This window comes from Dipodomys ordii, unplaced genomic scaffold (assembly GCF_000151885.1).
Source record: "Dipodomys ordii isolate 6190 unplaced genomic scaffold, Dord_2.0 Scaffold186, whole genome shotgun sequence".
Taxonomy (NCBI): Eukaryota; Metazoa; Chordata; class Mammalia; order Rodentia; family Heteromyidae; genus Dipodomys; species Dipodomys ordii.
In genome coordinates this window covers 1,193,817-1,210,211 of record NW_012267402.1, presented here as the reverse complement: position 1 = coordinate 1,210,211, position 16,395 = coordinate 1,193,817, and the positions used below count along the sequence as shown (strand labels likewise).

Here is a 16,395-nt window from a genome sequence, read left to right as displayed (position 1 = left end):
TTTCCTACTCATTTGGGTATTTTCTCAGTTATCTAGTGGGTAAGAATCCTCCCTCCCTCCCTTCTTTCCTTCCTTCCTTCCTCCCTCCCTCCCTTCTTTCCTTCCTTCCTTCCTTCCTTCCTTCCTTCCTTCCTTCCTTCTTTCCTTTCTTCTTTCTTTCTTTCTTTCTTTCGCTTTCCTTCCTTCTTTCTCTCTTTCCTTCTCTCTCTCTCTTCCTCCTGTTCCTCTCTCTCTCTTTCTCTTCCTCTTTCTCTCTTTCCTTTCATCCCTCCCTTCTTTCTTCCTTTCCTTTCTTTCTGTGCTGGTCCTGGAACTTTAATTCAGGGCCTGGGCACTGTTCCTGAGTTTTTTGCTCAAGGCCAGTGTTCTACCACTTGAACAACAGCTCTACTTCTAGCTTTTTGGTGGTTAATTGGAGATAAGACTCTCTTTGACTTTCTTGCCCAGGCTGCCTTTGGACGAAAATCCTAAGATCTCAGCTTCCTGAATAGCTAGGATTACAGTCATGAGCCACCAGCACTCAGCAGGAATCTTAATTTGGGTTCTGTCTGATTTTCTTTTAATTCAAGTGCTGGTGTTTCTTTGGTGTTTCCATGAGAGTGAAGGATATATAAGACTTCAATGCCACCATATTACTGCTGTTATTACAGCAAATGATTCTTTGTACAGAAATGCCTAGGCACCGGCCTTTCTCTTAATGGAGCTTTTGATATCTACCTCTTATTTTTTTCATAGTAAATTATTTAATTTTTACACAAATAGATTATATGGGTTAATAATGAATAGGTTAGTTAATTATGAATACCAATTGAATAATTATTATATGCTTGGCATTTATTTAAGCTCTAAGGCAATTACATAAGCAGACAAAATTACAACCACAGATTACAAAAAGAACTAAGGCCAAAATTGGTTAAGTAAAACTATCCAACTTACAAATCTAGTAATTTCAGAATTGATCACTTTTTTTAAATTGTGAAAATACTGTACAGAGAGGTTACAATTACATGGGCAAGGTAATTAGTACATTACTTATCAAGCATTGTTGCCTCCTCCTTTGTTTCCTCTTCCCATCCCTTCCCACCTTCCCATCTCTCCCTCCCTTCCCCCCTCTTATTTTTTTGTGAAGACCATATTATATTACACATATGAATGAATGATGCAATTATTTGTTTTTGCCTTGTCTGTCACATACAATAAAATATATTTGCATTTCAAAAAAGTCCTATTGTTTTGAGACACTGATCTTCACTCATTTTGTTTAGTACAGAAGCCATTTGATTAATATTGAAATTACATTTTAGTATTTTGTCAGACTAGCTGATTCTGTGGGGGAAAAAGACAAATTTCAAACAAACATTCAGTATTTCCCCATGCCCAGTAGATTGTTGGAAGGGGACATAATACTCCCTCCATTTTTTCTTCTCATATCTCTGTACAGAAGGTCAGAGTGGTCCCTTCCATCTTCTTCTTATAGTGCTTGTCAAAAGTCTCATTCATAGCCACAGTAAAATGGTTCTTCCAGTCACCAGGCATTCCTGAAGGATCAAAAGAAGTTCATGAATAGTCCCTCAGCCCTTTCCACCTGCTTTTTCTACAATCTACCTGACTTTCTCAACATGGATGGCTTCTCTATCTGACCTACTCAATATGGCTGGTTCTTCAGTTCATTTTACTGGTTCTTCCCACCATGAATGGCTTATTAGCCCATTCTACCTGAACTTCTCTTCCAGAATGATTCTCCATCCCTCTCCCTGGGTTTATGGACACTCTCTTAGCTCTACTCCTCATATACCTCCCTTATAAAACATACAACACATTTATAACCCTCTTTTTCAAATTCCTGCAGCCCCACTGGGTGTCCCATCTGGGATGGATTATTCTATTTTGTAACCACTATTGGCACATCTGATATATTAAACCACAAGTCTATAACTGGTTACTAGTGGACTTCAAGCCCTAATACTTTGTTGTCTGAGACATAGTGAAATGTCTTACAAAGTAGTACTTATTTTGTTTGATAACATCATTCTTATTAGGTGAAGATACTTCTTTCCTCATAAGTGACCTGTGGATATCAATGATGTTCCTCCAACTTCTGTACCTTGGTAGTCCATCCTATGTAGAATGAATGAATTGCTTTTCTACAATCTCCTATGGCATTATTTCTAGTGTTTTCTCACCTTTCTGCAAAAAGATTTAGCCCAAAGTGGTTGTCAATAATATAAAATTATGGATTATAACAAATTAGAATCTTCAGGAATGTTGCCAGAGAATCTGGACATTAAATTTTGATTCATCTGAGTGGACTGTTATCAGGGACCCACTAAAAGAGCTTCCTATTCACTCTCTTGTCAATTTTTTGTTTGTCTGTTTCTCCCTGTCAGTTCTGTTAACCATTTGAGGATACAATCTCCTTTTTCTTCATGCTCTCTTCACTCTCTTTCAGATGGTATTTATTCACAGCTCCAAAGCAGGAATAACATTCTGTACTAAATACAAGCTAGACCAAACTGAAAATGATTTTCTCTTCTGTACAGTGACACCTTCTAAACAAAAACAGTGATTGACTAAACAGGGAGTGTTCAAGGCTGAGCAGAGGATGAAAGAGACATTGAGAAGAGGTTATGATTTATCTGGGTTTCATGGTTGTAGAAGACTACAGGTAGTCTTCAAATGACTTGTAGCATCTACATTAACTGAGAACTCACTAAAGACCTATTGAGTTAGATGTTTGGGCATGGGTTCTAGCAGTCAACACAACATCAAGTCCTTCAAAGATTTCTGATTACACTTCAATGTGTACTTGGAACCAGTGGGACTGCCATTCACTAAACAGGCAGGGCAGAAGTCCACATTGAACTGAGCCATCTCACTTCTTACTGAAAACTAGGTTTAAAATGATTTTTAAGCTAGTGGTCCACACCTGCAATCCTAGCTACTTAGAAGGCTGAGATCTGAGAATTGTAGTTTGAAGCCAGCCAAGGCATGAAAGTCTGTGAGACAATGGTCTTTCCAGCAAAGAGTCCAGAAATGGAGTTGTGGCACAAGTGGTAGAGCACCATCCTTGAGTGAAAAAGTTAAAGGACAGCATTCCAGCCCTGAATTCCAGCCCTAGTAGCAGCAAAAAAATTATTTTCATTTTCCAGGCAGAATACTGTTTTAGAGTTGAGTTAAATAAAAGAGATGTCACCAACCTTTCCTCATGAAATGTGAGATGCTGTGATCAAAGATATGGGTAGGTACACCAGTTTGGTTGGCCATGGGATTTTCCTTCATCACATCAAATGAAGTGTGGTAGATGATCTTATCTATCACATCCTCTGACAAAGTTTTCCCCAAAAACTCCAACATTTTGTGAATCTCACGCTTTGGATTCTGATCATGGAGGAAGATGGAATTAGAACAAAAGGAAATAAGAAAGGAATTTGATTACTGAAGAGACAGCTCATCAGGCAGGAGTCCTCATAATGGATAGAATGACATCACTACAGGCTTTGCTGGGTCCAGCAAGCATGCTCAATATGACTTACCCTTTTCATATCTTCATAGAAGAGGTAGAGGATCTGGTACTTGTCTTTTGCAGCCCACCACCCTTTCACATGGTCATACCAGGACCCACAAACCACTAGAAGAGGCAGGAGAATTGTTAGTTTTCAGGACCAGGGCTAAACCCAAGGCAATGAGATAAATTAGCATCTCTTCGAAGTAAACTCTCTAACTCTTACTTAGCTTATGTGACAAAAGTGAATTAATTTTCTGCTAGTAAAAGCTGTCTGAGTTTACAATCAGTGATTTGTAATGTACAGTTGTAACTTGAGACTTGGCCACAAATATTATGTCCTGGTACTCACCTTAAACATTTAAGAGATGAAACATTTCACCTTTCCTGGTAAATGCTGCTTAGTTTTAAATTCAACTACTGATAAAGGCAGCTAAATCATGGGGTCCTTCTGTGGCTCTCACTTCACCCATGTGCCAAACAAAGCATTAGAAAGGGATACTGAACCATCAGAAGCAGATGCAGCAGCATCAGAAGCGGATGCAGTATCATCAGAAGGAGAGGCCTCTGTCCTGTGTTTATTATTATGCCAGGAAGAGATGGCAATTGTCATCAGACATCACTTCCTAATTTGATAACCTTTTGTCCATTTCCCTGACAAATACTAGCTCCCAAGGACAAAGAAGTCTCAACATCAGAACATAGATACTTCGTTTATAAAAGGTTTAAGTATTTTGGATGTTGCGATTAAATGATACCACACCACTCCCATCTGTTTGTCTGTACTGCCCACATAGCTATGATGAAATACTAGCATCTGCTTCTACATCAAAGCTCTGACAAACATCTAAACCATCTTGATTTGTCTATGCATCCCTAGTTTCTTTTTTTTTTCATCCCTAGTTTCTTGAGATACATTTTCTTCAGTGAAGGTTTTGAGATTCCTATTAGGCTGAGTTAACACTTGGCCAATTTTGTTCATCAGCTTTTTTGAAAGGTGAGGCAATAAATGGTCCGTTTTTGTTGTGGAAGCACAATTTCCTCAGTAGAAAGACCATACTGTTAATTCAAATTTAGAACTCTGATGGAGAAGCTCTCTCTCTCTCTCTCTCTCTCTCTCTCTCCCTCTCTCCCTCCCTCCCTCTCTCTCCCTCTCTGTAGTGGAGCTTGAACTCAGGGCCTAGGAGCTGTCCCTTAGCTTTTTCACTCAAGACTATCACTCTACCACTTGAGCTAAGCTCCACTTCTGGCTTTTTGGTGGCTAATTGGAGATAAGAATCTTTTGGAGCCAGGTGCCAGCGGCTCACACCTGTAATTCTAGCTACTCAGGAGGCTGAGATCTGAAGATCATGGTTTGAAGCCAGTCCCTGAGGGAAATTTCATGACTCTTATCTCCAATAAACTACCCCAAAAAGCCAGACGTGGTGCTGTGGATCAAGTGGTAGAGAGCTTGCTTTGAGCAAAGGAAGTTCAGGGACAGCACCCAGGCCCAGAGTTCCAGCCCCAAGACCAGAACAACAGCAAAAAGAATCTTTTAGTTTTGTCTTTCCAGGCTGGCTTGAACTGTGATCTCAAATTTCAGTGTCCTGAGTAGTCAGTATTACAACTGTGTGCCACTGGTACCTGGCATCTTCCTCCCCCCACACTCCCTCCCTCCCTCCCTCCCTCCCTCCCTCCCTTCCTTCCTTCCTTCCTTCCTTCCTTCCTTCCTTCCTTCCTTCCTTCCTTCCATGTTTGTGTGTGTATTGAACTTTGGGCCTCACACTTGCTTAGCCAGTTCTCTTTTGCTTTTAGTTTGTTTTTCAGATTTTTTTCCCCTCATGCTTGTGTCTGGGCTGGTCTAGACCTATGATCTGCCTTTACCTCCCAAGGAGCTGGGATTATAGCTGTGCACTACCATAGTAAGGGAGATTTCCTATGATTGCACATTTTGATTGATGGGGAAGACATGTTGTAGTATGAAATGTTTCGGTGAGTGCACATGGAGGCCTTACACTTTACAACATTGTTAGATCAAGGCAAGAGGAAACTACCTTGTGAGCTTCCATCCCTCCAGGTCTTTGTATATGAAATTACTCTCCACCTTGTTTCTGCAGATTTCTTGAAGCTTACATCTAGGATTTGCCCTAATACAGAGGATTCCAATTTACATTCTTATCAAGTTTTGGAGAAAAATCCCTTTACTTGGCTTTCCCAGTCCTAGGTCTTCAAGACAGGACCAGCTTGCTCAGGATTTCACCTCATACCACTTTCTACCAGATTCTAGATGCACCTATTGCTGGAACCTCCAAAAAGACAGAGCACCTAGAAACCTGTTGTACTCACCTTTTCCTGCCATGAACTTCTCAAAGAAATCCTCCCAGCTCTTAGGGTCAGGCAGCATTGAGGTCATCTTGTGGAAGTAGTAGGAGGACACCATACAGTCCTTGGGATTTCTGGCCACATAGATGACCTAAAGTCAAGGAGCAGGAAGGAAGCCCAAGAAAAATAAGATGGAGTGAAATGCTGCAGGAGAGTGTTCGGAATCAGTAGCTCCATCTTCTTATATAGCTTATATAGTGCTTCATCCAATGTCAGCCTAAAGGAAATAAACACTAGGCGGGCTGGTAATTCCAGCCTATAACCAGGAGATGAAGGCTGAAAGATCAATAGTTCAAGGTCAGCCTGGGCTACCAATCAAGACCTTGTCTTAAAAAACAAATAAAAACACAAACTTAATGAAAACAAATGAGCCTCTTTGACCTTGCAACTCTGATGGACAAAAGGAGTCTAGAGACAAAACAAGAGTGCCCCATTCATACAAAGATTATAGGCATGAGGAAGCAGGTCAGATGGTGCTGTGAATGATCAGAGAAGAAACTGTACATTCCTGACATTTAGAAGAGAAGGTGACTTGAAAAGCCAGTCATCCACTTTGAATGGAGGAGAGGCTAGGGAAAGAGCAAGCATTTTGTTCATATCATTCATTTGACTCATCAGTGCTAGCTAATGAGAAGGAGGTATTTCCCTTTGCTAATTGGTGAACTGAGATTTAGAATTGGAGGGACTTCCTGCTATTATAGGGCTGGTGCCTGATTGGTCAGGCTTAGAACAGAGAAATGGGCGTTGAGTCCTGAACTGCCTGTAATGCAGACATAGTGACAAGACACCTTCTGAGGGGGTGTCTCAGGTGGTTTCCCAATGATTAGAATGGTTTTGTTAATGTGCTATTCTTTTTTTTTCCACACTTGAATTACCCTTGGCTTCTTCCTAGAAATCCATGCAACCAAGGAGAGTGGCCTGCTAATTAGATGATTGGAAATTTAGGATCCATCAATCATTCAACAAATGCATAGAAGATAAGGAAGCCCTGTTGTGTGCCAGGCCCTGTTTAGAATGAAAAAAAAAGCAATACTAAGTCACTTTCCCACAATGAACTACAGTCTACCAGAGAGGCCGGAAGAGAGAAATTTATAACATACGTACAACAGAAGAAACATAAATACAACAAGCACACATATTCCATTGTATGTATGATGGATCTGTAGTATTTTCAGCATGAGTGTGGTGAGAAAGGAATGTAAAAAGGATGATCTGCAGCTAATGTAGGTCAAAGGTAGGGAAAGTCATGGTACTTGAACTTGATCTCTACCTCTGGAAGTGTTTAAAGCAGTGCATTTGCATTTTGGAAGATTTGCATTTTAGGAAAATTACTGGCTACAGAGTTTGGAGGTGGTAAGAAGACAAGGCAGACAGGTAAATTAGGACTCAAAAGAGAACATTGACTAAGATTTCAGGACAGGTGGAATAACACAGGATAGTGACAGATTAGAAAGGGTTAAATTGCTGGGTTCTGACGGCTCACATTTGTAATCCTATCTACAGGAGGCTGAGAGCCAGAGGATTACAATTTGAAGCCAGGTCAGAAAGAAAAGTCCAAAAGATTCCATCTTCCATTAACCAGCCAAAAGCTGGGCTGGAAGCATGGCTCAAGAGGTACTGCACCAGAGGTAAGCAATCAAGCTGAGTGACAGCATAAGGCCCGAATGCAATCCCTGGCACTGGCACAAACAAAACAAAAAGAACAAACAGGTTAAAGAATAACTAGACTTTGTTAGAGATTAGATATAGAACAAGGAGGGCAAACATGATGACTGGGTTAGAACTTGCTCATCATGTGGGTGGAGGAGGTATGAAAGTATAGCTGATGGATAGACTTCACATTTGTGCTTCGCAGATGAGATCATCTCTTCGGCAGAGCAGAGATAAAGGGTTAAAAATTTAATTTTATTCCTTTCATTCTATGGCTTCCTTCTACTTTCTGGCTTGCAGTAACATAGAGTTTTGTTTTGGGTAAGGTGAGCAAAGCATGATATGAAATAAGCTCTTAGTATGTAAGACACCATGTTGAGAATGAACTTTACAACTTTACAACTTTTGGGGGTGAAGGAGTTGGGGAGGTGGGGAGGTGGGGAGGGAAGAGATGTTAGGGAAAAACAAAGGAGGAGGTAACAAGGCTTGATAAGAAATGTGCTCATTACCTTACTCCTGTAACTGTAACCTCTCTATACAGTATTTTTACAATAAAAAAGCATAAAAAAGAAATAGGCTCTTAGGAACAGAATGTTAGGAATCATGGATATCTACAGATTTCAAATGTATATAATCCTTGATTTTAATAGAAATGGCACCTATTTTTTTTTCAGTCTTGAGCCTGGGTGCTGTCACTGAGCTTTATTGCTCAAGGCTAGTGCTCTACCACTTTGAGCCACAGCACCACTTCTGGTTTTCTGGTGGTTATTTGGAGATAAGTCTTATAGACTTTCCTGCCAGGGCTGGCTTTGGACTGTGATCCTCAGATATCAGCCTCCTGAATAGCTAGGATTTCAGGTGTGAACCACTGATGCCCAGTGGTACCTATATTATTTGGAAAAATTTCTTCACTTATGTCATTTGGGTAGCCAATCCAAGGGAAGCAGGAGAAACTAGCTCTCTTTACCTTGCAGTTTTGTTTCCAGATATTTGGTGGCATTAAATGCGAGGGAAGATGAGTTTTTAACATTCGTGGTGAGGGCATTTCATTAGCCCAGTCCAAATCTAGAGAAAGAAAAACACAATCCATATTCTCCATTCATTCTTGCCATTCTTGGGAAGTCCTTGAACTTGCATTCCTGTAGTAATCTAGTAGGTGCTTTTTATTTTTCCCTAAGAGACAATAGTTGTATACAAAAGAACATATAAATTTTCTCCCTCCCTCCCTCCCTCCTTTCCTTCCTTCCTTGCTTCTTTGTAGATAGAATCTGTTATGTAGCTCAGGCTGGACTTGAACTCATGACAGTCCTGCCTCTGCCTCCCCAGTGCTAGAAATACAGGCATGTACCACTGTGCTTGGCTCCTGCTAAGCCTTCTGTTATTCAGTCTCATTCTAGGGGCTTTTACATTCTCAGAAGTCTTTAGCATCCTCAGCTAATTCTGTGGACATCTATTAAACATGGCTCTCTTACATCTTTCTTATTCAGAAATAATCTCCATTCTTTTCATAAGCTAAGCATGAATTTCCATCCCTCCCACTAATTCCAACATGGAAAGTAGAAAGGAAAAGGTGGTGGACTCCATCAATTCATTGGGAAGAACAAGAAGTAGAACGAATAACTTGCAGGGAAGGTATAGTTCAACAGCTAAGAGAACATGAGGAGGCTTTGCTGCCCAAATCTAAGGTCTGACTTCTTCACCAGGGAGCAAGTTGCCCATGGAAAACAAGACTAGTTGAGGCATCCAGGGAAATCCTGCCTAAGACTTTGAGCATAGCCTTGGTACCTTCTAGCCTAAGCCTTTCCCTTCTTGCTGCATATTACTCACCAAGCTTTTCTTTATGGGTAAATGTTAACTCAATGAAAGGGTGTCTTTCTGTAGAAGTGGCTCGTTGGCATTTTGCCACATCACCATCATTGTGAATCATGTCTAAAATTTCCTGTGTCCAGGTTGTACCTGAAAACAATTAGAAACAGATATTTTTTGATTTTAGATATCCTAAGTAATCAAGTATTTTGAAGAGAGACAGCAACTTGAAAGCACTTTGAAATTAGATTAATGGTGAGGCGGCGGAAGGGACTGCTTCCTTAGTGTACCTTCCCTTCATGGGGAGGTGTTCACAAATTTCCTGTGATACAACTTGAAGCTTTTGTTCCAAATTTTGTCAGAAATATATAAATACATAGAGAACATAATGTTATAAAGAATACTTCAAAATGTCAAGTTTTTTTGGTGGTATTGGAGTTTGAACTGAGGGACTTGTGCTTGCTAGGCAAGAGCTTTACCATTGGTGTCACGGCTCCAGATTCTCAGTAGAGTTTTGTGTTTTTGAGTTTTTTTATGGGCTGCCATCAGACTTTTATCTTTTTAAATCTATCTATCTATCTATCTATCTATCTATCTATCTATCTATCTATCTATCTATCTATCTATCTATCTATCTATCTACCTACCTACCTCCTGGCTAAGTACAGGCATGGATTACTATGATTACTATGGTTACTTCCATATTTAGGAAATGGATTCTTAGAACTTTTTACCCAGGCTGGCCTTCAACTGCAACGTTCACCATCTTTATTCTTAGTAGTAGGCATTACAGTTGCTTGGAAAAGAATTCTTTTCTTTTATAAAACTTTTTTTTTTGGCAAAAGGAAAGGTGGTGAATACAGTCATAATGTCCAATGTGCAAACATGAAAATAGAACCAGGTAACTTGAGGGGATGTTTGCAATTGGAAGAGCTGAGGGTATGATGCAAGGGGTGACATCGATCAAGATGCATTATACTCTTAATCTGACTTGTAGAATTGAAACCTCTTTGTACAGCTACTTAAAAGTAAATAAAAAAATTAACAACAAGATGCACTGTTCCCATCAGCTGATAAGCTGAATTGAAACCTTTTGCAAAACCACTTAAAGATAAGAAAATTAAAATAAGAAACCACTTGCTCTCTTAGATTTTTTTCTCATCTAACCTATTATTTACCAGCTCTTACTTGTATCAAGTTTATCTATCATCTACCTAAAAATGTACCAACTGACTTATGTACCATCTTTTCTCCTCTGTCTCACATACATATAAGTATTAGGTATATGTGTGTGTGTGTGTGTGTATCAACCAATCACTTAACTATCTTATCTAATCCATCGGCTATCAAGTTTGAAGGAATCATTTCAGAGTAACTTTGTGATGACTTTCATGCCTAAAAGTGACCTTTTCTAAAAGGTGATATTGATCAAGATGCACTGTATTCTCAAACTGCTTTGGTGAATGCCAACTCCTTTGTACAACTACTTAAAGATAATAACATTAAAAAAATGACCTTCTTCTATCATGTTTCCTCCATATTTCTCATTGCATCTAATTTATAAATCCTAATGTTGTGAAGGGCTCATTTTGTATTAAATGTTTTTCCCAGTTGCTAAACACTGTCATTTGTATCTTTTGTGGTTAAAGTTTAAGGACTTTTGTTTTGTCAGTTGTAGGGCTTGACCTCAGGGCCTGGGCACTGTTATGTGAGCTCTTTTTGCTCAAGGCTAGCTAGCACTGTACCACTTTAAGCCTCAGATCCACTTCTGGTTTTTGAGTGGTTAATTGGAGATAAGAGTCTCAAGGGGACTTTTCTGCTTGGGATGGCTTTGGACCATGATCCTCAGATCGGAGCCTCCTGAGTAGCTAAGATTACAAGCTTGAGCCATGGGTGCCTGGCTCATGGACTGGTCTTGAGGTCCTGTATCTTAGCCTAATTCCATCTTTACTTTTTTTTTTCTCATGATGTTGAATTTTGCACAACCAGTCATCTGTCTAGTAGTATGTCTAGCATTTTGAATGTGCCTGATCACTTCTTTAAATTTTTTTTTTGTAAAAATACTGTACAGAGGAGTTATAGTTATATGAGTAAGATAATGAGTACCTTTCCTATCAAGCATTGTTACCTCCTCCTTTGTTTTTCCCCTAAAATCCCTCCCCCGACCAAAGTTGCAAAATTCTTTTTCAATATAGTGTCTTGTACATTTCATTGTTACAATGGGTCAACCTGTATCCTTATTTAAACATTTTCTTATTTCCCTCCCCCTCCCCAATTTAGAAAAATTTATATACAAGATGCAGGGCACCAGAATCAAATACAGTCACAACAGGTGACTACCATGGAGGAAGAACATACCAAAGAAACAAAGAACATGTGGTTATGGAAATGAAAAGACTTGGAAAAATTTATATTAAGTGAAGTAAGCCAGGCCCAAAGAAACATAGGTCCCATGGTGTATGTCTAGGACAAGCAGAAGAGGTAAAAAGTTATGTACATATGATGATATAAGATAACGTTAAGTGAAATGAACCCCAAGATAAGAACACAAGTGGTTTTTTCTTTCTTGCTATTGTTTTTAATGTATTTATAATGTATTGATTACTTCTTTATAGTAACTAATCTACTCTTTTCTTGCTTTTGTTTCTATAATCTGGAAATTTGATCTTGATTAGGTTCAAGTAAAACATTTTTTGCCAGGGAACTTCTCAGGTGAATTTATTTTTCATCATGCTGAGAATTACATTATGAACTCAAGGCCTGGGCACAGACCCTTAGCTATTTACTTCATGGCTAATGCTCTATCACTTGAATCACAGCTCCACTTCCAGTACCTAAATTATCTGTCTGTTTGTCTGTCTGTCTGTCTGTTTGCCTGTCTGTCTCTGTCTGTCTGCCTGCTTGTCTGCCCATTTCTACCTATACACACATACATATATGGATATACACACATTATATGTTTATGGTACAGCTATGTATTATATTTATTTATATTATAAATTTATTTATAAATTTATATTTATAAATATAAATTATAAATATTATAAATAAATGTTTTGCTATTTTCTTTTAAGACTTTAATATTATTTAAAATACTAAAATCATTTTCTAACCAACACTAAAACACAAAAAGTACATGTTAACAGAATATATTCAATATATCTCTCATAGATTGCATAATGTTTAAATAAGGCTAACATATGTTTTCTATTTTTTTGTTCTAGTACTGTGATTTGAACTAGGGCCTAGGAGCTTTAGCTTTAGCTTGTATGTGTATGTGTGTGTGTGTGTGTTTGTGTGTGTATGTGTGTGTGTGTGTGTGTCTGCATATGTGCAGCAATTCTGGGGTTTGAACTCAGGACCTGGGCACTGTCCCTTAGTTCTTTAGTTTTCTGTTCAAGGCTAGTGCTCTACCACTTGAGCCATACCTTCACTTCCAGCTCCTTGCTGGTTAATTGGAGATGAGTCTTCTTTGTGCAATTTCTTCCTCTCTAGCATTCCACTCTGCTCAATGAAGCCATCACAGCTCACAGAACTCTTACACGTGGTTCCTCACTTGCCTGCTACCACACTCCATTCACAGTGTCTTCTTACTAGAAGCTAAGGTCTAATGTTGGCAAACAATAGTTTCATATCTTTTGTCCAGTTTTCTAATTGCTTATGGTTAGAGTACAAGTCTAGTCTAGAGCCTCATCATTGCTGGTCCGAAAGATTTTATTTAAAGTTAACAGTTAAAGGTTAACAATATTATTATTTTAGATGTTAAAACTATTTAACCCTTGGCCATTGTGAGCCTATTCAAACTGGCTCTAAAGTTCTTCTGACCCATTATTTTTGAATATTTACATGTTTTCTGGAAAATAAGATATCCTAGGCTCTTCCCATACAGTCTCTCTTTAGAACTAAGATTCTCCAAATATCTTTGGATCCTTTAGGTGAGGAAGAGTGTTTGAAAACCAAGTTCTATACATAAGGGATATACTTATGTTTCTTAGGAATATTCAGTTCAGTGTATCTTAAATAAATGTCAACTCTTTTGGCTTCTCTGAATGAGATTTAACTGGGACAGAGGAAAAGGTCTTCATTGACATATTCCAGGAATTTTGGACAATTGGACAACAAGATCTTAATTATCTGTAGTATAACTTGTTTTAATAGAAATCTCTGAATGAAAGTTGATACTGTAGGAAAAATCATATATTTTTTGATTTATTGATATTTTATCTAAGTTATTGATTCTGGAATGAAGGTATTATCTGGTCTATTCCAAGGCATTTGGAAATGTGTTTTGTTAATTAGGAGTCATGTCATGAAAAACTGGTGCAGTCCAGAGATGATAAAAGTCTGATAAAACAAAAAAAGTAGATCTTCCAAATGAAGAATTGCTCCTTTTCAAATCCCAATTATATATCCTTGATCAATACAGATGATCCAATAGTTTCATGTTGGAAGGTTTTGATACTTACCTGACTTTGGGTAAGTTGCTAGAATAAGATCATCAGGCCTGGCTTGGAAATTACAAACTCGAGCCCATATTTCTTTTGATATTACTGGCAACATGACGCCATCAATTTCTAGAAGGTTGATTAGGGTTGACTCCTCTTCAGTCTTCTCAGTCTGTGCCATCATGAATTGATACTGCCAACCTTATTTAAAATAAAGTATTTCTATCATACTGTTGTTTGAATTATATAATAAAACCTATTATAAAAGCATATTGATCAGTTATTCTATATATCATATTTATTTAATCCTCAAAGGAGTTTCATAAAATATCATACTTCCATTTATTTGATGAAGAAGTTTAGGTTATTATTGGCCAATGCTTCAGTAGATATAAACTAATAGTTACTAAAGATGAGAATTACACTCAACTTGTGAAGATAATCTAAATGACCAAATACTAGTAACAGAAATCTCTTTCTTTTTTCCCTCTGGAAATATTTATTTCTTTTCTAATTTATTCATCTTTTTTTTGGTATGGAGACTTGAACTCAGGGCCTATGTGCTGCCTCTTTGCTTTTGTGCTAAAGGCTGGAACTCTTCCACTTGATCCAAGCTCCACAGTTAAGAGATAAGAGATAAGAGTCTCATGGACTTCCTTGCTTGGCTTGGCTTGGAGCTGTGACCCTCAGATCTCAGCCTTATTAATGTCTAGGATTACACAGGTCTGAGCCATTAGCACCTAGCCTTTCCATTTATCTTAATTTACACTTTGCCAAACACTGGGTTTAAATTTGAGAATGCAATGAGTAGGGCAAAAGTTGCTAGAGAAAAAAGACTTGTGAAAAAGAGGGTGATGATGAAAAATCCAGGTAAGAATCCTGCAGTCTCTTGCCGCAGTGTTTAATTGTCTTGCCATTTCTTGGGGTAAAGAGATGGCGCTAACATATTGGGAATTGTTGTTAAATTAAAAATATGTACAATTATTCAGCTGATTTCTTGGGGAAAGAACAAAGTATGTGTATTTCAAATCATCATGTTATACACTAAATTTTTTTTACCCTTGTGACAGTGTCTATAATCCTAGTTACTCAGAGATGTGAAGATTGCGGTTCAAAACCAGCCTAAGAAGATACATTGGAGAGACTCTTATCTCCAATTAACCAGCAAAGAGATGGATATGGTGGCTCAAGTGATAGGTAGAGCACCAACTTTGACCAGAAAACACCAAACAAGAGCATGTGGACCTGAGTTCAAGTCCCAGTACTGGCACAAAAAGTTAAAAATAGTTAAAAATAACCATAAGCCAGGCACTGGTAGCTCACACCCGTAATCCTAGCTACTCAGGAGGCTAAGATTTGAGGATCACAGTTCAAAGCCATCCCACACAGGAAAGTCTGTGAGACTCTTATCTCCAATAAACCACCAGAAAACCAGAAGTGACTCAAGTGGTAGAGCCCTAGCCTTGGGCTGAAGAGTGCAAGGACAGCACCCAGGCCCAGAGTTCAAACTGCATGACTGACAAAGAAAACTGAAACAAAATAATGCAAAGTTCTTTAAAACAGCTATCTTGCCTACTGACTTCAATAATACTTTATTTTATTTTATTTATTTTTTTTCTATTTATGTGGTGCTGAGGAGTCAAACCCAGGGCCTCATGCATGCAAGGCAAGCACTCTACCACTGAGCCACCTTCCCAGCCCTTCAATAATATTTTAATAAACACCTTGAAAAAATTTTTGAGCCATAGTGGGGCTCAAACTTAGGGTCCTGAGCACTTGTTTGGCTTTTCCACTAAAGGCTAGCACGCTATCAATTCTGCCTTTTTGCTGGTTAATGGAGATAAGAGAGTTTTGGATTTGTCTGCCTGGGCTGCCTTTGAATTGCAATCTTCAAATCTCAGCCTCTTGAGTAGCTAGGATTACAGCCCTGTGCCATTGGGACCTGACAAGAAGTTCTTCTTAATTCTTACAATAAATTTACCAAGTAAGTAGCTGTTTCACAGATGTGAGACTTAGAATGTTTAAGTAGTCCTTTAGTAACCAACAGATCTAAGATGGGAATCTTGGCCATTACTCTCAGTTTAAGCTCTAGCCATGAGGGACATCCCTCCAGCATCCAATTCTGAGGATCCCAAGCCTAAAGCCATTAAATAAAAACAGTCACTAGTGAGAGTTGAATGCTTTTGCTCTTTGCTATGCCTCTATGGAAGAAAAGTCCAGCATGACATTTCTCAGAGCTGGCAAGCTTACCTTGCAGTTCACTGGTCAAAGATAGTGGTCGTAGGTTGATAAAATTTAGATCGATAAAAATTCAGAGTCAAGTTGTAGGCACCCTGTGCAAGTCAGAGCTCAGAACAGAGGCAACTGCTGCTCTGCAGGGCTTTTAAAGCCAGATACAGGGTGGGGTAGAGCAGAAAGATGACTTAAAGCCTTGGGGTGGTGGTTGCCCTTGGGAGGACTTTGTACTAGGCCACTCTGCTATGCCATGACTAGGTGCTAATCATTTCCTCAGTTATAACTCTGGCTTAGCACTTTGGTCTACAGCAAACCCCAAGTTGAGTGATGCAGGTTAGCCATCTGTAGGAAGCTTGGAGGAGGGCAAGCGGGAAGATATAATGAAGGTAATAAAAC

General features: G+C 38.8%; 1 protein-coding gene across 1 annotated transcript; it reads right to left on the bottom strand.

The window, feature by feature from the left end:
• Positions 1-1,168: 1,168 nt before the first annotated feature.
• Positions 1,169-16,164, bottom strand: Sult1c3 (sulfotransferase family, cytosolic, 1C, member 3). The gene is made up of 8 exons (XM_013034266.1): positions 16,015-16,164; positions 13,786-13,965; positions 9,341-9,469; positions 8,481-8,578; positions 5,828-5,954; positions 3,534-3,628; positions 3,198-3,378; positions 1,169-1,538 (listed from the first exon to the last, which is right to left on the bottom strand). The coding sequence occupies exons 2-8, from the start codon at positions 13,946-13,948 to the stop codon at positions 1,426-1,428; spliced, it is 906 nt and encodes a 301-aa protein (XP_012889720.1). The 5' UTR covers positions 13,949-13,965; positions 16,015-16,164; the 3' UTR covers positions 1,169-1,425.
• Between the last annotated feature and the right edge of the window lie 231 nt (positions 16,165-16,395).